The sequence below is a fragment of the Rhipicephalus sanguineus genome, chromosome 3, assembly GCF_013339695.2.
Source record: "Rhipicephalus sanguineus isolate Rsan-2018 chromosome 3, BIME_Rsan_1.4, whole genome shotgun sequence".
In the NCBI taxonomy this organism is placed as follows: domain Eukaryota; kingdom Metazoa; phylum Arthropoda; class Arachnida; order Ixodida; family Ixodidae; genus Rhipicephalus; species Rhipicephalus sanguineus.
In genome coordinates this window covers 213706337-213729638 of record NC_051178.1, presented here as the reverse complement: position 1 = coordinate 213729638, position 23302 = coordinate 213706337, and the positions used below count along the sequence as shown (strand labels likewise).

Sequence of the window (23302 nt, the reverse complement as noted above, 5' to 3'; positions counted from 1 at the left end):
GCCATATCGTTCGGTTGGCAAACTGTGCTTCGGCTACGAGGGTAAACAATTGCATAACGAAGTAAACTTGCATAACCGGGCCTTGCCGAGCTATAAGCCGCAGTCATTTTGCTCAGGGCAGAGAGCGGGCGGGAGTAATGTGGCATATGCAGGCGTGTGTGTTTACAGTGGCGGATAAAGCGGTTGCATGTGTGACAGGCAATGACGTCATGGACATTCACATCATCCTCTGTTATTCATGTTTGTCATACACGCACGTCATGGTATGCCCAGCGCTAAAGGCGCCCTTGGGGAGTGCTCATGTCACGAGTCTTTCGGAGGCGTGCGGTTTGAATTGCGCTAACGGTATGCGGACCACCAAAATATGATTTTCTTTCAAACTAAGCATTTCCATGGCACGAAACAAGCACTATGAGATTTCCGGAATGGTATTTCAAAAGTACACGCCGACATGGGGAAGGGGGAGGGGGGTCCCTAATGGGGGACGCCTATGCCTGTAGCAACTGAAGTGATAAGCACGTGGACGATGAAGGCCCGATTCCCGTCACGGAGGAAGGAAACAGTCAGGAGGGAGCATTGCACGAAGCCATAGAAAGAGAGGAACAAAAGTAGCACGTGATCAGGTACGGCAAGTTGTCTCCTTTTTCCCGACAGTGTTAATAATTTCTTTTCTCTTTGTATCGAGGCTTTTTTTTTTTTCAGTACTTCCACGTCCCCTCTAAATGTGTGTTCTCTTACCCCAAATATTTCCTGGCCCTGTATCAATGCCACCTGATCGTTGTGGTGTCGTCGAATACCACCAATCCGTCCCGCTTAGAGCTTCACCTTCTTGATGATAACTTGGGCGAGTTGGTCAAAGGTAAGCATCAGCGCCTCTCCTTAATTCTACGGTATTTTTTCCACTTTCAGGCTGCATATCCCACAACCTATTACATCGCAGATGCCGATGCATGTTGGCGTGCTTGTATGAAAGGAATCAATTGTGCTGCTTTCCACCGGATTCACCGCGTGAATAACAACAGATCCTCACTTTGCTCCCGGTCTCCCTGGAAGGCGTCTTTCAATATAAATAAAGTAACGTTGGTACCCTTTCCTGTTACCACGTTGTCTAACTCGAATAGCAGTGAATACAGTTGCTTCACTCACCGTCTGCGCCAGGGTGTCGACGAAGCGAAGACCAAAGTACGCTGTTTCCAGCAGGTTCAGGTGCTTGTAGACCACATCCAGAAGATCCTGGCCTCGGGAAGTGCTCTGAAACGGAAATGCGTCACTGCTCATTCCATAGAGAAATGCACGATCCATCTTTCACTGTTTATAACACGAAAGTGAAGCGTGATTCGACAGAAATAGTTGCAGGAGCGTTTAAGAAATGCAATTTGCACAAAACGTACTGCAACTTGCACATGGATGCGCCCATGTTGACGCCCTAATCGGTGTTCCGCACGAGCATCTGCGCACAGTTTACACAGAGAGATGGAACATCCATACTTGCTTGTCAAAGAACCTACTGGGCGTTTAGATGCTTCGAGGGGCAGGTTTCGTAATGCACCATAACACAGAAGGTCCTCGACAAACGGCTCACTTAACTCCGGTATTTCGCGCGCCATACAACGATATGATTTGGAGGAACGCCGGATTAAAATGACTAGCTGGGGCTCATTAATAATGAGCACATATATTGAAGCGCGCAAGTGCTGTCGCACATGTGTTACTCCGCACGTACGGTAATACTTAGCAAGGCTATAGTCTCGAGAAAAATCGTCCCAAACACGTAGTGCATGCGTTGGTGTTTCATATATGGATGCGATGTCATCTTTCAGAGTTTCGTGCCTGACAAGCCGAGCGCGCCATCGCCCACGAGAGAGAGTATCGTGACCGGCCCACTCGCGTCGTCCCAGAATAGACGGCCTCAAACGAAGGTCCGTCACCCGAGCCGAGCACCCTCGATAATCGACGCGTATAATTGCCCAGGCTAACGAGAACGAAGAGAGGCCGTGAATTACTGGCGAGTATAGTACCGAGCTGTGTATCAAACGAATAAGTGAAACTGCGTGACGTGAGGAGAACAAAGGTTGGCAACAAGTGGTCATCGAGGAACAAGTCACGACGACCGACCGGCTGGCCCGATAACCTTCGTGCAGGGCGATAATAATGGCTCCATGACACGCGGCGGTCGCGTTGGATGGTGGCACGTGTATGCTCTCACGTGAGCCCATCATGAGCGCCCCCTCGGGAGAAGCCTCAGCAGCGGTCCGCAAATGTTCGAAGCTAGGCAAACACGCATACTTTTGCTTGATCCTGCTCTGCTCGCGTAGCTGTTTGTTGCCTTCTCATTTGTGAATGCACATGTGTAAGAACGTTTGCGGAGCCGCTTTAGCTCGTCTTGCCTCAGCGGCTTGAGGAAAAATTCCGTGGCCTAATAAAAGTCACTAAATGAAAAATCAGGGTTCCAGCCGTACTCTTAACACATGCATTCTGTGTTGCAGTCAAGTATTCCATCAAAGAGTCACACCAGTGCTTGGAATAGTTTCGGAAAAATAATACTATATACGGTTGTCATGTCGGGCAAAGACTCATGTTAATAGATTCAGTGGAAGAAGCGTAGAATGGCACCGTGTGAATTGCGCGAGGACGAGTGGGTGGTGGTGGAGAGGGCTCACTCGTCATCATCATCGCCACCATCTGCTAGGGACTTCAACAAGGACGCTGGCCTTGAAAACGCGGCGGGTGGTACAAAATCTCACGCGACCTCTCAAGATTTCGCCTTGCAACCCTGCGAGTTATTATTGTTTTTTTTTTTCTGTGTTAAAAAGAGTCGCTATATCATCTTTGGCATCACGACTGACCGGCAACTGTTTTAACAAGTATTTCTTAAACACACAGAGCGGCGCGGACGACACGGATGCAAATACACTGCAAAAAACAGGAAGTGTTCGATAAGCGAAAATATACAAATTAAATCAAAGTTGTCACAAGCGATACCATAGTATTCATAAAAAGTTCCTGCAATTACATCTGCTCCGTAACATGAGCGCTCGATTCGCATAGTTGTGTGCAATACCCCAAACAGTTCGTCGTCATCTTCCATGCTGCAAAATACACTAGCTTTGCACGCATGACTGCCGTGCCCTCAATATACTATGACACACGTCCCAGGAGAAACACGCACCTATCAGTCACTCAAGAAATTCGCGACTGCTTACAACATGACAGCACCATACTTTGTTGTCGCACCACTTTATAGCAGAGGTCGGGCTGAGCCTGCACTGGAAAGACGATCTTTCAACTCTCGGAAGGAAACTTGCAGGGGCGGATGAATGCAAGCAAGAGGCCATTCAGTAAAAGGCGGAGTGTTGCAATAACTTTCGAACTTCATTGCGCGCCTCATACAGCACATTCCAAGGCAAGGAGAAAATCATTTCGCGCACACGCCCTCTGTGTTTTATATTTAGCTTTCACGGAGCCGGAACCAGGCTCGATGCGAGAGAAACGAGTGGGCGCCAGGCGTTCCTGAAAAGACTCGAAGATGGAGAATTTCTCGGTGCATCGCAATTCGTCCGTAGACCTTAATTGCGCGTACCTGTAAGACACAGCCATATGATGTCGACACATCACGAAGGTGTCTCATAAGCCGTTAGAGTCAAGATACTTTGCGAGGCCTGAGCAAAGTGTCGCGTGGTTGCGAAGTCATCGTGACGTCGCAGATCGGCGAAATTTGTCACGTCACCATCACATGACATCGCCGCTTCGGCAAAGCTGGGCCCCACCCCGGATGGCATGAAGCTTCAGGGTAAAGGGGATGCAGTTGATTGGGTATAGCAAAGTAATTTAATGAGTGTCTCATAGAGCATGCGCTCTCGTATGTTATTTCGTTATGTGTTGGCTTCACATGCAAGATTAACTTGTAGTTAACCTCCCTTATCAGTGGTTCTTGGTCGCTGGCGAGGCACCTGACTGGTATAGTATGCTCCTTGTGTTATCTCACCACGACTCACTTCCTCACCAGAACAGGAACCGACTTCCCTAGCTGGTGCAGTATCCGGCCACTGTACCTCCCTAATTGATCTCTCAACTACACCCCGGCCCTTAGATTCCAGCGGAGGGTACTAATAATCTCTGGGCCGCTAATGAAAAGTGAGCGTAGGAACGTTTAACACAAGGACCTTATCGAGCAAAGCTAGGATAGTAGAGTTACTTGAGGAGTTAGAAAACGTTAACTGGGATATTATTGGCCTTAGTGAGGTCAGAAGAGCCGGTGAAGCATATACGGCGGAGCATCACGTCCTCTGCTACAGAGGACTCCCTGACAAGAAAGAATGTGGCGTACGATTTCGAATTCACAAAGTCCTTGCAGGCAACAATGAAGAATTCTCTAACAGCAATGAAAGGGCAGTGAGCCTCGTGATAAAGCTAAACAGGAGATACAAACTGAATTTATTACAGGTTTACGTTCCTACATTCAGTCTTGACGACGGAGATGTAGCCCAGCTATACGAGGACACTGTGGAAGGGCGTGCCCAGTACACCATAATCACGGAAGGCTCGAACGCGAAAGTGAAACGAAATGGGGAAGAGGCAGCTACGGCACTGAGTCCAGAGGAGAGATGTTAGTAGAGCTTCTTATGGGAAGTGGACGTGGAAAAGCCCTCATAGACAGACGAAGAACGAAGTAGATTTCATTTTGTGCGGCAGCCCAGACACAGCCACGAGCCAGATAAAGTGCAGCGGCCAAAGGTATTTAATGAGCAAGATTAAGCACCAAAGGACAACGCAGCCTGTGGACCTAGGAAGAATAAAATCGGAAGAATTTAAGATTGCGATTGAGAACACATACGAAGGTTTAGAACAAGAGGGAAATACTGACATCGAGGGAATGAGCAACTAGACTGATCTTTGAAACACCAATCCAAGTTATTTATTTATTTATTTATTTATTTATTATTTATTTATTTATTTATTTATTTATTTATTTATTCATTCATTAATTTATTTAGCAACAGTGCCTGTCGAAGTGATCACAGAATCATAAAAAAGCATCGCAATCACAGCGAAAGAGAAACAACAATAACGATGAGAAAAACGAAAGCGCAAAACAAACATCTATAACAAGAATCACGACACATAATACAGGCATTCCAGTTCGCGTACGAAATCACTGGCATCAACAACAGTGGAGGGTAGTTGTCCGGACACAGTTCTGGGGAAAAAGCTGAACTTATACGATTTTGTTTTCGCGAAAATTGGGGCAAGTGCCCTACTGTGGGTGATGCGTCGATGCAAGGAGCTCCCCCAAACCACGAAAAACTTAATAAAGAAACGGCAACACGTCAAAGGGACTAACGCAAGATCTAAAATAGATTTCGTTAAGCTAACAAGGCGGATCAACAAGAAGAAAGTCAGTGACATAAGGAAGTACAACGTCAAAACGATATAGATCTGTAGCAGTAATCTCATTTGGGTCACTTGATGAAGCCAATAGGCAGTGAAGCTGAGTAACCTAAGAGGGGACTTAACTGTAGTATAGTAATTACGACATAAATGGAAAGGAATCAAAGTGAATGAAAAATCAACTTGCCGCAGGTATAGGGACCGAGCCTACAACCTTCGGATAACGCGCCCGATGCTCCATCCACTAAGTTACAGCGGCGGTCGCTTTCGCATCCACTTGATTGGGCATTTTATTGCGATAGCAATTATATGGACAGTCTCGGCTGAAATTTGCCGTCACCGTCATGCACCGTATATGTATAAGTATATATATATATATATATATATATATATATATATATATATATATATATATATATAAAAGCCCCAAAGAAAAATAATTCAGAAAAATGCTTCCGAAGCGCGGAATCGAACCAGGGACCTCTTGCTCCGCAGCGAGTGGCGCTAACCACTGCGCCACGAAACGCAGATCCTCCACGTACCCTTTACCGCTGGACGGACTCAGAGACGGCAGGCGCTTATAAGCGTTTCTTCATTACCAGCGAGATGGCGCTAGGAGCGCGACGGGCGCATTTAAAAGTCGTCGGCGAGCTCGCTCGCTTCTTATATTTGCGCAGGGAGAACCTTGCCCTTCCGCTGTCTGCTCGCGTGGTTTTCTCGTGGTGAGGGGAAGAGCGATGTTTAACGCTTTCACCGTGATGCCCGCGCTCATGTTACGGAGCGTACGAAAGTCGCTCGAGCTCAAGGGACGCCGCTAAACGAACAAACAGAAGATGAGCGCGAACTATCAAGTGTCACAGCTCGACACTTGAAGCACGCTAGTTTCCTTCACTGCTCCGGCCGCCTTTGCAACAAGAGCGCTGTTCAAACTGAGAGTATCCATTGGCGAGCCTCACTTCGTATAGCATTAGTTTCTTGCTATCTCATTCATTGCTTCGCCCTTGCGGCGAAACTGTGACGTTTTTTTTTTTTCTGTAAACCTGGGATTGTTAGCCAGCGCCGCTCGCAGCGACTCGATGCTAAGCGAAGCGTTTACATCACTGGGCAAATGCGCAGGCATCCTCGTACTACGAAACGCTTAGTGCAAAAAAAAAGAAGCATAATGGTAATTTGGACGGCATGGTGTAGCTGAGCTTTGCATAAGAAAAAAAAATGGCGGAGCTTCCACTAAGCCGCGCAAGGCCTGACACAGCGAAACTGGACAATTCTGAAGACTAATCTGGTTGCTTCTAGGTTGTTTCTAGGCCTTAGCTAGGTGATGTTAGGTTGTTTCTAGGTTGCTTCTAGGTCGTTGCTAGGCTTTAGCTAGGTGATGTTAGGTTGTTTCTAGGTAGGTTCTCTGCGCAGAGGTATTAAACCACAGACAGCCACAGACACAACACACATGTCCAAACTCCCGGGACAGAAACTCGCGCTGAAACCAAGCGTTCGCACCTCTCATAGCTCACAGATGTCTGATGATGATGATAGCTTCGTGATACAATCGAGGAACGATTTGCTAGGCAGTTTCGCCGTTAGAAGCGCTCCTCCGAGAATTCATGTTGTTAGTTACAATCGTCTTCTATAGTACTATGTCAGTGGCACAGTTAATTCTTCTCGCTTGCCAGTACCGAAAACGATTCGAAATTATTATGAAATTGAGAAATTATTATGGAAAATGCTCTCTAGAAGGCGTCTCGCAAGCTTCGATGGATCACCGAAATTTGCAATGGGGCCTTTGAGCTGAAAAAGCCTTGTTGGCGATTTCACATACACAATATACAAACACTCGTCTACTGGCGAAAAGCATCGTCAATACTAAAGTACATCCTAGGAGAGAAACCAGCAGCGCAGCTGTCCCCTCACACTGATGAGCGTTGTGACAAAGGTCGGGCAACCTGAAAGAAGCGCCGTCCAATGGCGTCCTCTACAAAGGCCCTCGTCGAAACAAACCTTTGTGCCACGAGAGCGCGGCACAACCGACGCCGTAGAAAATCCGGACGACGCGCCGCGCCGTCGTCCGGGACAAAAAGCCTCTTTAGAGAGTGAGGGAGAACCTCCTGCGCCATTGTCCTCCTTCGCCGTCGTCGTCGTTTTTCCCCTACTTCGCAAAGCGCTGCCCTTTTGTTTCGCTAAGCGCTGCGCTTGTCTGACGGAGGAAGGAAGTGATGCCCCGTCTTTATTTAAATGTAGAGAAAAACTACTTTTCTCGTATTCGTAAGTTATCCCTTCACAAAACGCTATAGTGAACAACATTATTCTATATAGTACACTATACACAAAGCTCAAAGCACAGCTCTTTTTGCGAGAATACGATGCAGATAGCATGCCACTTTGAAGCACCCGCATCAACTTGCTATGGCGCCACAGATTTTCACGGCGTCTGCTATAAGGTCCTCACAGTTCTTTGAAAAATGAAGTACACTGTCTTTCGAGGCAACCAGAGAGTTAACGTACCGAGATCCAGGAAATTTAAACGTTGACCCACTGCGGCCAGAATGCGAAAAAAAAAAAAAAAAACGCTGATTGAAATTTCAGTGCGAACTTTCAAACATGAAACTGACTTTCATTTTCTCTTCTATTAATAAACCTATGAAGGTGACATCAATGAACCACAATGGAGTTCTAAGACAACAATTTATCCCTTTAAACTGATTCATTGTTTCACTTGTGCCTTGAAAGCATTGACTTTGCATTACCATTGGCCGTATAGTCGAACAATGGAACACTCGGAAAGCGTATCAAGTACACCTCATTGCATTCGGTCGAACTGCTGCAGCCGGTGTTTGCGCAGCGAGAGCAGCATTCAGCCTTTTACAGCCAAGGTGTATACTTCTACCCCGGAACGGTTTCATCTCCGTGGACTAAAAACAAAAACTTGGAGGACGCTTGAACTTCGCCTTCAAGAGTAGAACGCGATAGCTTAATCGGGACCCGTGCGCATCGCCTTCTCAACTGCTAGCCTAACTTCGGTTCAGGGTGCATTCCTCAACCGTGCCGTAAGGAAACGAACGACTGTGCGCGTAACATTGGCCGTTTCAAACTATCCCAGAATGCCTACTGCCAGTACAGCTGCGCAGTGCCCAAAACGCCATAATTCTTCCTTTTGCTAATAAGCGAAGGGCACACTACGCGCCCGCAAGACAACACGCGTTCCTACGCAGCTGCTCACTTTGTTGATGCTTTTGCAGCTGTTGATGATCAAATATGTCTGAGCGCTTTGTAATGGGTGGCCCTTTAAAAGACCCACTCGTTGCGCAATTCACATGTTTTGACGCCTGGCGCGATTCTACGCTTCTGCCACGGAATATTACACGCGTTAAAGACACTCCTTCCACTACATGTTATTCATATAGTTTTATTTTTTTCCTAAGCCCGTTTCAAGAAATAGCGTGGCTCTGCGGTAGAACACCTGCTTGCCACGCGGAAGGCTTGCGTTCGATTCTCACTCGATCAGGAGATTTTTATTATTTATTTTATTTGCATCTTTCTCGATTTTTCGGTCACGAACAAGATGATCATTTCTCGCTCACAACCAACGACACCGACGCTGACACCGGAATTTCTGCGAAACGAGCTCTTTAACGCTATCGCCTTAAAACGCCAGGCCCCTAAACCACCAGCAGACGCTCGCGCTCGCGAGCTCCTCTGCTATAGGCACCGTGCAGTAAAGTATTTCACAACAGAGCCACGCCAATGCTTGAAGTTGCTTTGGAAGAAGAGCCAACAAAATTGTCATCTTGGGTGAGGAGTCAGAATGACAGATGTAATAATGCGTGGTAGAAGCATAGAACTGTTGCAGGCATCACACTATGTCAACTGTGTAACCAGTGGGTAATTTAGATGTGCCAGACCATCAAAGCGCACAGCTATAATTCATCATCATCAACAACAGCCACAGCATCAAAAAATGCAGCTATGTAGGAGTGCATTTTGCTTTACAGACACGTAGTAAGTACTCCGCAGCTGTAATTGCAGTTGGCACCCTAGGAGAGTTAAAACGGCTTATATTCCACAATGTGCACAGACGTTTTATCCTTCACAGCATGGTTCAGGTGTCCACTGAAAAATGAAGCGTGGCAAGCCAATGAGAAGGCAATGTGAATGGGGCCTGCTCATGCTATCGTACTACAAGACTAAAAGTTGAAGTCTAAGCATTATCCAAGTGTTTTGCAGCAAGGCTGTACATAAGTCAGCCACCTGCAACTTTACGAACACTTGCATACTGAACAGAAAATTATCATCTATTGGCCTTACATTCAAATTTTAAATAAAGCGGCTGTGGCCTCCCAGACTGAGTGCAAACGGCAGCTGACGCACCAGGCAAATTGGTTGACATGCCTGCAACTCTGAGAGTAATAAGAAATATGAACTTATTGTAACTCCGCGAACATTTACATGGTCAACAGAATGCTCCTAGCAGGTATATGCCACAGAAATCGGGCAAACCGCACTACTCACTACTGGTCCAATAAAAATAAACAGAAAAAAAGTAAATAAATACACTAGCAAACAAATAACCGCGTACATAAATGAACATACATAAATAACTTGCACACTGCACTTATTGCTGACACGAATTGAGGTGGAATTGCTTTAAAGGAGCATATGCTGAATTTAAAAGAATTAATAAATGTATAAATGAATAAATGTAATGAATCAATCAGTACGCTACACAGCTTCGCTGGTCATCCACTTTCACAGAGTGGAATAGCTCAGGATATTTTTTAGAAAGCTGCGCAACATCTTCTTCATGCAAACATGCACATCGTGCTGGATTTAATCGTCATGCCTATCTTGGAAGGTTCTCCTATTCTCATTTGCTCAGAACACCTCAACAACTGCCAAGGGCAGGTGATCGGCACGCAGGATTGTTGACAAGTTCCTTCGGCTACTTTTGGTCAACCACACAACATCTACCACCGACAAGAGCGACGAATCATCGTCGTATTCATCCAATTCGATGGGAAAGTATTTTAGCCTATTGCGACACGGTGCACGTCCTCCTTTGGAAAAGAGGCTTACTTTTTCAATTGCTGCGCACTACTGACAAGGGAAGAGACTACGAACACTGAGCTAATGGTAAATTAAGCATTCTCTCCTTGTCTACGTCTGCTTAGAACATTTTGCTACACGCACTAGCTTTGGTGAAGGCAGTGACGTGTTTAACGAGATGGTGGTGGGACATTCCAGCAGGACTTTCAAAATCTGTTTTTTTTTTAATCTTTATTGAATGTAACTTGAGTGGTCATCGGACTCGGTCTACGAATATATATAGCATGACCAATTGTGCACTAATGATATAATTATTTCTGTTGCAATAACAACTGCTCTCAAGTACATCATAATTTATTGTAACACTTCCACTTGCCTTAAATTTGGTCTACGGAACCTTGGCACTGAATTATGTAAATTTCACGGATTTATGGAACGTCGATCATAATGCTCGTCTCAATGGGTTAGACTACAAGCACGACAATGGCTTGTATGCAACCTCCACTTCAGGGCACATGCACGCAACCACACAAATCGAAAACTTAGCACCACGCTCCTAAATATTTCACGGTGTCCATTTCTTGAACACACTTCACAGCACTGGACAGAATTGCTCAGATGTGAGACGGTGCGCAGAAGTTTCACCACAGCGCATACCATCGAGCGCAACAACACTTGCACGACATTGCGCATTACGAATGACGACAATGACGGAGCAATAAAACTTGCCCATTCTGATCGTATTATCGTTGCTGAAGCTTCGGCTCGACTACTATTTAGCGCGACGAACGGCACACACATAACACACCCGACGCGAACACTTGTTCCCGGGATTGAGCACTTTTCACTTCGGCGCGCACACGATGCATGATTACGCGATGGAAATCCTCTAAATTCTTTGCGATTACATTTGAAAGACGGACGGTATACGGAGAAACACACGAAACGACGACACTCGCATCACCACAACACACTTTCTACACTGCGGCCGTTTCTTCGTTCCGTTGACGATCGCACGCACTGACGGGGCCAGGAAGTGCACACGGGCTGGCTACCTTCGATGAACATCTCCGCGGGAGTTGTATAGCGCTTATGATGATCACAACGATAAAATCGGCAGTTTTTTCCATCGCTGCAGCGAGAGGCCTCGCGCCCGCTTCGAGCAAGCGCCATGTTTGCTGTGAAGGCGGCCGCCGGGCCGCCTACGAGCAGCCAATGAGAGGCGAGCCTGGCAAGCCGGCAGGGCGGCTGCAAAAAGTTATATCCGCTCTTCGTGACGTCACAGGAGCCCTCCGTTGCTGGCGGCAGGTGTCCCGCCACGTGCGGAGCGGGTGTGCGGATAGCGCTTCTTTAGGGACTATACACGCGCTAACTGCACACCCGCCCCGCACGTGGCGGGGCGCCTGCCGCCCGCAAGCGGAGGAGGAAAAACCGGAACGACGCCAATCGGCGCTCACGGGGTACCGGTTTTTCCTCCTCCGTTTGCGGGCGGCAGGTGTCCCGCCACGTGCGGAGCGGGTGTGCGGTTAGGGACTATACACGCGCTATCCGCAAACCCGCTCCGCAACGGGCGGGACACTTGCCGCCCGCAAAGGGAGGAGGAAAAACCGGAAAGACGCCAATCGTCGCACACGGGGTACCGGTTTTTCCTCCTCCGTTTGCGGGCGGCAGGTGACCCGCCACGTGCGGAGCGGGTGTGCGGATAGCGCGTGTATAGTCCCTTAGGGACTATACACGCGCTATCCGCACACCCGCTCCGCACGTGGCGGGACACCTGCCGTCCGCAAACGGAGGAGGAAAAACCGGAACGACGCCAATCGTCGCACACGGGGTACCGGTTTTTCCTCCTCCGTTTGCGGGCGGCAGGTGTCCCGCCACGTGCGGAGCGGGTGTGCGGATAGCGCGTGTATAGTCCCTTAGCGCTTCTTTAGGGACTATACACGCGCTAACTGCACACCCGCCCCGCACGTGGCGGGGCGCCTGCCGCCCGCAAGCGGAGGAGGAAAAACCGGAACGACGCCAATCGGCGCTCAGGGACTATACACGCACTATCCGCACACCCGCCCCGCACGCGGCGGGACACCTGCCGCCCGCAAATGGAGGAGGAAAAACCGGTACCCCGTGAGCGCCGATTGGCGTCGTTCCGGTTTTTCCTCCTCCGCTTGCGGGCGGCAGGCGCCCCGCCACGTGCGGAGCGGGTGTGCGGATAGCGCGTGTATAGTCCCTCACGGGGTACCGGTTTTTCCTCCTCCGTTTGCGGGCGGCAGGTGTCCCGCCACGTGCGGAGCGGGTGTGCGGATAGCGCGTGTATAGTCCCTTATAGTCCCGAAGTGCGCGCGCCACAGACGCGAATAAACGCCCCGGGAAGATCCGCGAAAATCGAGGTATGTTGCTTAAGTTTCGAATCTTGTTTTTTTTTTGTAGTTACAGTACGTTTAATGTTTTCTGATTGATGAAAGCTGAGGCATCCGTGCGGCCAACTTCAACTGCCGTGCCGGAGTCACAGGAAAGTGTAGTAAACACGCCGCTGCAGTTGCATTGTACCTGAGTGAGATTACTTGCGCTTCGGAAACGAACAAACCGTGGTCATGGGGCCTTCCTTCAACTAAAAAGGTAAACCCGAAGCACTCAAATGTGGCAGTCACAAAAAAATAAAAAAAGTAAGCGAGGTTTCTTTTTTTTTTTCTCCTTTTGTCACCTCGCTTTAGCTCTCATCGCTCCCTGAACTTATTACAACTTGCCCACTTGTTTGCGCTCTCAAAACCTTCATTATAAATAATCTCCATGGAGGCCAACTTCTGCCTTCACAGTTCGGGCAAAAAGCGTCGACGTCGAGCACGTGCTGAGGTTTTTCGGCAGCACTGAGTGCCCTTTGACTGATGTGCTCCGGGCGGAGGCCAACGACGCGGCAGACTATAATCTCCACCACATATATACTCCTGCTTCTGCTAAGACAACGCTGAGTTTATTTGATTGGGAAAGAGACTGCGAGTGCCATTATCACAATTACAGTGTTCGTTCAGAAGGCAGGACTGTCCTAAGGAGGAGAAATTTTATTGAAATGTTTGTGGACTGTGTTGACTGAAATTTCTTTTTTCGCATGTAAAGTATAATTTTAGGAAATGCAGGTGTTGGAAAAGATTATTTGCTCAACTTTATGTAGGTTATCAGGTAAGCAGTATGTCGCAGTGCCACATCTGGAAGTAGCCGAGTTGTCAGCACGCACGCTAATATGCAGAAATGCTCGGGCAAATGAACGTTTCTACAGAATTACTGCGACGAAGATGGGAAGTATTACCTTTCCACACTTCCTCTTGGCAATGAGTCTGCGCTGAGATGTACATTTAGAGCACTTATTGAGGCTGGTACATTTTTTTTTTATCTCCTAGGGGCGCAGGGTAATTACATGCCCCGAAGAGAAGCTGCTTGAGCGTGCAAAGCGTATGGTCACACAGGCACAATTCAGCAGTACTGCACTTCGTTACGGATTGCAAAAAGAGCCAATTGTTAGAGCTGCGTTCGAGCGTCTCCAAGGTGTGAAGGTTGCTCAATTTGGCCTGGAAGCCGGTAAAATCGCGTACCTGGAGAATCGCTGTGGCTGTTAAGGCCAAACCCCATATACGCGAAAATGCACGAGACAGCGACGAGCGACGCAACGTAGATCGTCTTCGCGCAAGCGGTCGCTTAGATGGGCAAACCCCATTCACGCGACGGCTTCAGCGAGCGATCACTGTTGCTGGCATGAGGGCGTTTACTCGTGCCAAAAGTGGCCCGTAGTCAGCGGTATGCAATGTAAAATACGATGTTTTGTTGCTTAATGGTACATAAAATGTTTATCATTGTCTTGGAGCATTTTTTTCGATCCCATCACTGCTGCTACGTGCCGCCAAGCCGCGTCACAGACGGCGCGGGACTTGTAGTTCCCGTCCCTGAGGGCACGTTCGCGTTCGACAACGTCAACGTTGCGCTCGTCGCCGTTGGCCATGTTGATGAACGTTGTTGTTGATGCGCGTCGATAAGAAAGCGGCGACAATCAGCATTACGTCACTGATGCATCTTGTTCCAGTGTTTTGCTATTGGCTGCTTGAGCACAGCACTTCCGGGTGACGAGCGACGGATTCCAAATCTGGAAAACCGAGCGATCGCGCGAAATCGACCACGCGACACGTCGCGCGAACGGCTCGTTTCGTCGCTCATAGCATCGCTCGTCGCTGTCGCGTGCATTTTCGCGCATATGGGGATTGGCCTTTACTGCACCCAACAACGCAACAATTATTCCTAGAGTTCGGCATCCCTATGCCACGCCAGCGCTCAAAATTGCTTCGTAAAAAAATGCTATAGAACGTCGTCTAGTGGGATGAGCGTCGTTAACGCATGTAGTATGCGTGGCAGAATCGCACCGGGAGTCAAAATGTGTGAATTTTGCAATGAGTGGGCGATTTAAAGCTGCCGACCTATCACAAAGTGCGCGGGTGCGCCTTTGAGACGCGTAGTGGGTACTTTGCCAATTTGCAAAAGGGAGAATTATGGCGTAGTGGACTTTCGGTTCGACTTCCAGATTATACTCCTATATTCATTGCAGAATTATTGGCAGTTGTTCTAGCATTACGCAAACTTCCCTCAAGTGAATCAACAGCAGTGATAATTACAGATTCTCTCTCAGTATGTACTGCACTTTCTGCGACAACAAATTTAACACTCATTCGTTTGTTTAGTCACCTAATACCGGCAAACTTACAAAAAGTTCAGTTGATATGGGTACCAGGCCACCGCGGATTATCTTTGAACGAAATGGCTGACTCATTAGCCACAATCGCCCTGAGTGTACCCCTCATCCCAATTTTACCAGATACGGCTTACGCGACAGCATTGAGATTCAGAAATGCTTGTTTGCAAAGCGAAATAGGCAAATTCTCACTGGATACATATAAAGACTTCGAACATCTAAGATATGGCTGGAATAAACAATGGTGTTTATCTCGCCAATTAGAAGTTTCATACACCAGATTACGATGTAGATTACGATGTAGCGAGGACGCCTCAAGGCGTCCTCGCTATGCATGTTTTGCAATGAAATTGAAACAACAGATCATTTCTTTTTTATTTTGTCGCCGGTACTCTAATCAGAGAAAAAGATACCTTGTAGCGCCATTTAAGAAGTTAGGATTAGCAATGAATGTTCCAGAAATTTCATCATTTGGCGGCACTTTGTTAGGGTATAGCCACAGGGATGTCTGCTCTGCTGTGTTCGATTACATCAATGAAACAAAAAGATTACCGTGCTAGTCTATTTATCCCTGTCCATAATCTCGATTCGAAATCTGTTATTATTTATCTTAGAAACTACCGAAACAATAGTCTGTCCGCTTGCTCCTTCAACAATTACATTTTTTTAAACCTAAATTTAAAGATTTTTTAGTATAATTGGTGATTACCTTAAGCATCCTGCCGCCCGGTTCTTGGCCCATCCCCCTTAGTGGGTGAGCGCCATCAGGACCAGGACATCATCATCATCATTATCATCAAGTGCGCTTGCAGTACGCATTCTCGGATAGTTAGGCGCACAGATGTTCCTTTCCTTGCGGCACGGTTGAAGGCGATGCCCGATTACGCTATCGAGTTGAAGGCGAAGCTCAAGCGTCCTCCGAGTTTGTTTTTTTGCAACTTGCAGCGCGAACACAGAATGTGCGGACACGTTGTAGAACGTGTAATGCAGTGTGCGCGGACACGTTCCGGCTCTTGGGGCCTTTTGTATGAACATTCAAGTCAGCGCCGTTGTAATGTGAGTATGCTTCCACTGCCGCCGATAATCGTGGCGATGACAGACCTTCCATTGCAACCGGCGCTGAATAACTGGCCATTGGCAAATCACGATGGGCAAGCACGACTCGGCGCTGAACCGATGCCGATCGGACACGTGACGACACTGAGCTGCAGACGAAAAAAAAAATGCAGATCGATAAGAATAGCGCACATCACGAAGTGGACGGCAGCTAGCGCATATAGCTAGCAATGCAGAGTGACAGGCATTGAGATCTTCCGTAATAACTCACAGCGATGGGTAACTAGGCGGCCTGTGGGTTTTATTCAGATAGCCGACACTCTAGCCGAGAAACCAGTAAGCGGTGTTCACTGCCGTACCCAGAAATTTTTTTCGGGGGGTGTTTGTGTGTAGAATGGCTAACTTTGGCAACTAGTGGTCGCTGTGAAGGCACGAAAGTATTTTAGTGCCACCCGAAAAGTTAAAGCATCAAACAATTTCGGGGGGTGTCAGAACCCCCACAACACGCCTTAGTTGTGGCCCTGTTCACTGCAACCTTACAACCGGGCTTTTCGTTCGTTGTTCGCCGTCAATGTGTCCTACAAGGGCTGAAATTCTAAAAAATGTTTGTACTTGTTCGTGCACAGAGCCTTATTCTGTGCGTCTTCGTCATACCGCGTCGCGAAATTTTCCCTTACAAAGAATTCTAGCGCAAGGAGTGTTTGTTCACAGTTTTGCTATTACAGCAGACAAGCTCTTCTCGCCGTTCAACGGAACCCAACCGCTTTTAACGCAATGCAGAATGCCGAGAAAGAAAAGCGCCTCCCGGAATTCGAGCCCGGGACCAACGGCTTTCCGGGGCGATCGCTCCTTGAGAGTAAACGGCTTGGATGGTCATTTCTCCTTTTATGACCCTTGCGAGAACAGCTGACTAGCCATACTGAGTAAAGAGCCTTGTGCAACCATTCAATGCTATAGAATGGTTCGCAAGAGAGCGAAAAGTTTCACTGCACTGGACTGCCCCATTCTATCGCGTCGCGAACTGTACTCGCGGGAACTGCACTTTCCAAAGCGTCTATCGCCTTAAAGGAGTAGCCAGTGCGAGCATCATACACTTAATAAGTGAAACACACAATCTCCGTCATTACAAGCTTAGTAGCGTGCAGCCTGCGAGATGAAGCAGCTGGCCAGACGAAAATATGCGATTCCTATAGGCCAGCCGTCACTCTCCACACACATCACACCCTGCCGAGAGCCATTCAATTTGTTCTTTGATACGTAAACAGGGCCACAACGTCGTATTAATGCAAGTAAGGACAAATTTTCACAAGGCAAGTCGGCACTAAATGCAAATTATCAATTATATATAACGAAACAGAGTGAATGTTAGCACTAGTAGAGCAGCAGAAACAGGTCCTGATTGATGCGTCACGCTAGATGTGGCGAGTGCTATCTGCATAACACGAGATGAATTTCCATTTTGCTGCTTGCTTGGTACCCCCTCTCTCATGGGCCCTAACACACACGGGCGTGAGCCGGCTCGGTATACGATTCGAGGCGAGTCGGCACTGCCACGCATCGTCGACCCACATAAGCCGCCCTGAACGCGAGCGTTTCCTGCTCCCTTCACTTGTTCGACAGCCCGTGTAAGCGTGACATGTCGAGAAATACTGCGGGGCTCCCCCCGCCGAAAGGCCGCTCAGTCCGGAGCCATATATACAGGAGCCTCTCGGAACAGCCAACAGTTTTGATGCATGAGGCGCCCGTTAACATTGGCCCAGTGGTGTAGGCAAGCGTCGGCTGCACGGCGACATCCACTCGAGCCACGGCTTTCCTATCGTCGAGCAGATGATCGGTCTCGGAGAGCGCGAGAAACGGGTCACCTAAAGCTTGGAGGCACGTACTGGTCAGGCGCGAGAGGAGGAGGAGACACTCCGCCGCTTTGACCGCCAGGCGCCCATTTGCACACAAACCCTGGCGCTGTTGCCGCGCCAACAGCTCTCGACGCTCAGTTACATCTCCTCACACGAAAACCCAATGCGTCGCGTTAGGCCCCAATTTGTGGCGCAGAGGGCAAAGAAAGAGCTTTCAAAAAACTATCGTTGGCTGCCGTTGGTCGGTGCACTTCTTTATTAGCACGGGTCGAGTACACACGGTTGCCCCCAAGTCCAAGCTGTGTTGTCTCAAGCAGTCCATACATGTAATTCGGTTTAGCAAGAAATATTGTCGTATTAATCAATATCGCCGAGACCTATTTACGAAAAATTAATTCCGTAATTCGTTTCCTACAACACGAGCCTCCCGAAGAGGTGGGAGGGTCCCTCATTCCAGAAATCCTCTGGCCGCGATCGCCTCCCGGGCCCTGGCGACGAGTCCTCGTTGGTCGTCTAGGTCCCTTGCGGAGACCTTGGCCTCCCACGTCTCGGCGAGGAGGTTGATGTGTGCGGAGTTGCGGGCTTGCTATTGCCATCTTCGTGGCGCCACGAGCACTCGAGTATTAAGGAGAAATCACGGCATTCCGAAGACTGCAAAGTAACACCACACGTACACGCATGGTATCCTGCTACATTGAACCCGACGCTTCGTGCATACAACTGCCCGATATGCGCGTGCCAGACCAGCGCCTCCTGGCCAGACAGCTTGGGGTGAGGTGGCGGGTACACCCTGCGAACTAGGGGATTATGTTGCAGTATGGCGTTATACGTCAGTATAGCGCTGCAGCGCTGGCTAACCGTGGGTCGAGCGAGGCGGCGAGGAAGGCCCGGTTGATGTGACCGCGGCGTGAGCCGCTTCGTTTCCCTCGTTCCCACTCTACGCAGCTTCGACGGACAGCGGAGTGGGAGTCTGCAGTGAAGACTACGACCGCGCCCGTACTTATCGTTGTGGCGAGGGCGATCGCCGCTTCTTCCGCGGCCTCGGAGCTCCGCACTCTGACGGCGGCAGATGCCAGCTCCTTTCCTCCTGCGCTTATAGCTTATAGGCGTTTTGTAGCGTTAGCTACACTTGCCTAGCCGGAGCCGATTTCGCGTGGAGCGTCATGAGGCGTGCTGCGCATGCGCGAGGATCAGTGATGTCACACAGCTGGGTCACCGGAGGAAAGCGTATCGCCGGAGTCTGGCTCTCCCCGGTTTGGCTCGAAACCGGATATGACGTGAACTTAGGGAGGTACTCCCTGACCCTAGACAGGTACTGCTGTAGCTAGGGAACGATCCGACGATTCCTCGGCCTTGTCCCCAGCCTTTACTGTCAAGGCAGTGTCTAGCGTTAATACAAATGCAGCCCGTTAAACCCACCGAACCGATTGGCCCTAGTGGCGCAGCGGTTAACGTGTCGCGCTCGAAACTGCGAGGACGTTGGTTCGAACCTCGCTGCTGTCTCGTTTTTTTTTCGTTTTTTTTTCTTCCGGCAGGGTATTGTTTGGTGTTGCATTAGTCTGTTACCAGACTGAGAAGCGCGAAGCGGCTCGTGGGTTATGTGCGCCCCAGTGACACGGGCACACCACGGACGCTGGCACGGATGGGCGCCTGCCCCGAAGGGGAAGGCGCGCGGGCTAAACAGCGCGTGGCCGCGACAGCGGCTAGTAGCGCGTGACGGAGACCCTGCCAACCGGCCATTGAGCGTTAGCGAAATGGCCGCAGTCGCGAAGCGAGGGCGAAGACACGTTTAGTTTTCCGCGCCCGAAGGGCGCAGAGGGCCTTCACTGAGCAACAGGAAAATAATGTACTCACGTTTGTGGAAAAGACTAAGGTCTCTAGATTTTTCCCTAGGGACTTTTAATCTGGACGTAACGATAGGGGTGACTACAGTTACGTCTGGACGTAACCCTAGCCACAGCCTACTACAAAATCACGCAACGACGGCTTTTATCGCCAGTGACAGCTCGATCACAGTCAACCTGCGGCATTCCGACGCGGAGTGATCAAGAACGTAAACAGCTGCGTATTTGTAGGTTTTCTTGCGGCATTGTAATCCTAGGCACGGCATGGAGACACGTCAATGACACTGCGCGATGGCACCTTCATAACTGCGGCGAGGTGAAAATGGCACTAGGGAGGAACTTCATCAAGCGCGTGATATACTAGGCACTCCGTGGCGACAAGGAGAAATCTGGGGAGAATTCAAAACATACTTAGGGAAAAAACAGCAAGCAGACGTCATAGCATTAGGTCACGTGGCAGTGACGTCATCTATTGTTCGCGGTGGGAGCCGGACTGCGGCGATACGCATGTCACCGGAGCTGGCATCTCACGCGCTCTCCGACACCGCCACGCGCGGCTCGCCGCTGCGCCGCCTTCGAGAGGAGTGACGTCGTAGACACAGTGGCGCCAGCCCGCGCGCAGCTATTCGCCTTCGCTGTGCAGTCGCCGTCTGACACTGCGCCGGGGCCGCTTGATAGCGCCTCTGACTGGCGTTTGCAGGTGGGTAACGCCACGGAGAAGGAGAGCTCAAATGCTGCTCGACGGCGCAGAAGAGCCGAGAAGCTTATCTCTTCGGATCCCGAAGTAGTTGCCTGGCAATTAGCGGTTACTGTGTTGGGGCCATAGAGACGGCAGCGTGTTACTTCACTGACCACCGAGCCGCCTTTGTGGCTATAGAGAAGCAACCTGACGTTGAACAAAAATAAATATGCATGCGCCACATAATACGTATACCGTGTGTGTGTCATTGGAGCAGCAGTAAGCATGACAATCAAGCTAATCCTAGACAATCTGAAAAGCTAAGAATAATCAGCTAAACCTTTGCTAACGCTACGTATATCCTGGCATAGCCGAGCTAAGCCACTGCAATTTTTTTGCCCGGGTATTTAGCCGTGTCGACGTACGAGCGTCTGTATCGTGTCGGTGTCTTCTGCGGATGGTGTCGACTGATACTCGGGACACATATTACGCGGCACTTGAGCGATGCTCAGTAATTCTCTTACTTTGCGGTCCGCCTCGCAGATGCAGCGCTCCCCGTAGCCAAGGTGCGCAAGGACCGCTCTGCCCGTCGACGTGGGCTTCAGTCTCTCGGGTCGGCTGGTCCGTTGTGCCTCTACCAGCTCTTGCCAGGTGTTGTGTACCCCCATTATGAAGAGTTCGGCATGGTCGACACCATCGGAGGTAGTCCCACGGCGAGCTTCGTAACTTTGCGGCTGAGCACATTCAGCTTGTCGACTTCGGATGTCTTGGGAGCGAGGTACGGGGTTCCGTAGGTGATTCGGCTGTTTGGAAGAGCTTGCACGACTCTGAGGGTATCTTGTTCCTCCAGGCCACTGCGTCGGTTGGCGCAATGGGGGCATGCCCCCACAGGTCCACAACGTGAGGCCGTGGCGCTGAGCGGCGTCGTGGACTCGGCGCGCCTTTCTTGATGGTGATGGCATAGCCCCAAGCTGTGTGAGGCCCGTTGAAGTCCCCTACGACCACGAGCTGGTGACTTCTCGTGCATGTGAAAGACACCGAGGTAGGCAGCCTCTTGGCCTCCCCTATTTTCGCTGGCGTATGCATTGTACGTGTCGTAGAGACGTGTAATTCTGCGATACCAGGATTTTACGGGGAGCGGTGCTATTATTGAGCGCGAGACATCCGAAAGAAATACGATCTGTCGAATTCCCAACACCATCTCGTTTCCGTGCGCATGTGTTCACCGCCTCGAAATAATTATAAGCACAGTACTCAGCAGAAATTGAGGCCGAGAGAACGCTTTGCATTCCATGTTTTGGTATCGTAGAATGCTGCACAGTTCTGTCGACGCACACGTGGAAGCCGCTAGTGCACGCGGTGATGGATGGCTGCTCGCTCAGCAGAGCCTCGGGCTACAACAATGCGCATGCGTGTTCAATTCGACTGGAGCGCCTTTTCTTGAACGGTCTGGAACCACCGACATGTCCAATCTTTCTGTATTGTGCAAAGCAGAGTGTCGGAACGGAACGAAAAACGAAAACAACGATATTTTTGACCGGAACGAAAACCTAACCGAAACTTTATCGATTATTTCGTTCCGGAGTGAAACCAAAATTTTTTCAATTGTTTTTCGGTTCACGAGAAAACTTCGCAATCCGGAACAACTGAGCTCATGCAATGTGAACATATCTCAGAATACAGTATTAGTGCGTACCTCAGGCAGGAATTCCAAAGCAAAGTTATGTTGAAATCGTACGAAATAATGCCAGGCCTGCGCGGAAAGCGCAGCACAGTCACAGCGAAAGCTGGAAGAGCGGCATTTCTAGAGCCCATTGTAAACTCTCTTGGGGCTACTAATACAAGCACACTAGCAATGTACCCACTACGCCATAAATCACAGTATTTGTGAAATTGGGAGCACCTACAACGCCATTATTCGTCATTGTGCGCAGAAGCGAGATTCCAGCTACACACATGTAAGGCATTATGTGCACTTTGTTTACGTGACGACTGATGACGACGAAGAATTGTGGCTCAGCCCTTTATAATGGGTTGGAAGCTTTAAACGGCTCACCAGTTACGTAATTCGCATTGTGTGACGCCCGGTCGCTCCCACCATGCAGTATAACATACATTGACGTGAGAAAGAGAGACAGACAGAGGGGGAAAAACTTTATTGAGACCCTGATGATATGGATGATGGGCTCATGGGCTTCCTTGGCAACCAATGCAAGTGCACTTGCGAAGAACCCACTATGCTACAAATCATAATTTCTCTGAAGTAGGGAAGCAGCCACTATGCCATTTTTCGTCATTCAACGGAGAGCCGTGGTACCCGCTAAAAACATGTAAGGCATTGTGCGAACTTTGTTGGTGTTGTGCCTGATGACAATGAAGAATTATTGCAGAGCCCCTTGTAGTGGGTTGGAGGCATCCAACAGCCCACTCGTTGCGCAATTCGCATTGTGTGACGCCTGGTTACAGAATTCGCGTTGTGTGGTGCGTGGTTGTTATTTCAATCTTCTACCACACTAAATTACATATGTTAATGTGGTTCCTTCTGGACATGAAGCCTGTATAGCGTCTTTTTGCAAGGCAGTTCCAAGCACCGGCATGGCTCAGAGGTACAACACTGGGCTCCCACGCAGAGGGCCCAGGTTCGAACCCCGTTCCAACCTGGAAATTTTTTCTTATTTCGTTTTTTTTCTTATTTCGAGCGATAGTGGTTACGGACACCGGC

At 49.2% G+C, this 23302-nt stretch overlaps 1 protein-coding gene across 1 annotated transcript in view; it reads right to left on the bottom strand.

Moving 5' to 3' along the window:
- Positions 1–23302, bottom strand: part of LOC119388270 (band 4.1-like protein 4) — a 166064-nt gene that overhangs the window by 107060 nt on the left and 35702 nt on the right. Inside the window, exon 2 of the mRNA XM_037655949.2 lies at positions 1147–1251. Within this exon, the coding sequence (XP_037511877.1) occupies positions 1147–1251 (105 nt within the window). The remainder of the gene's footprint in view (positions 1–1146; positions 1252–23302) is intronic.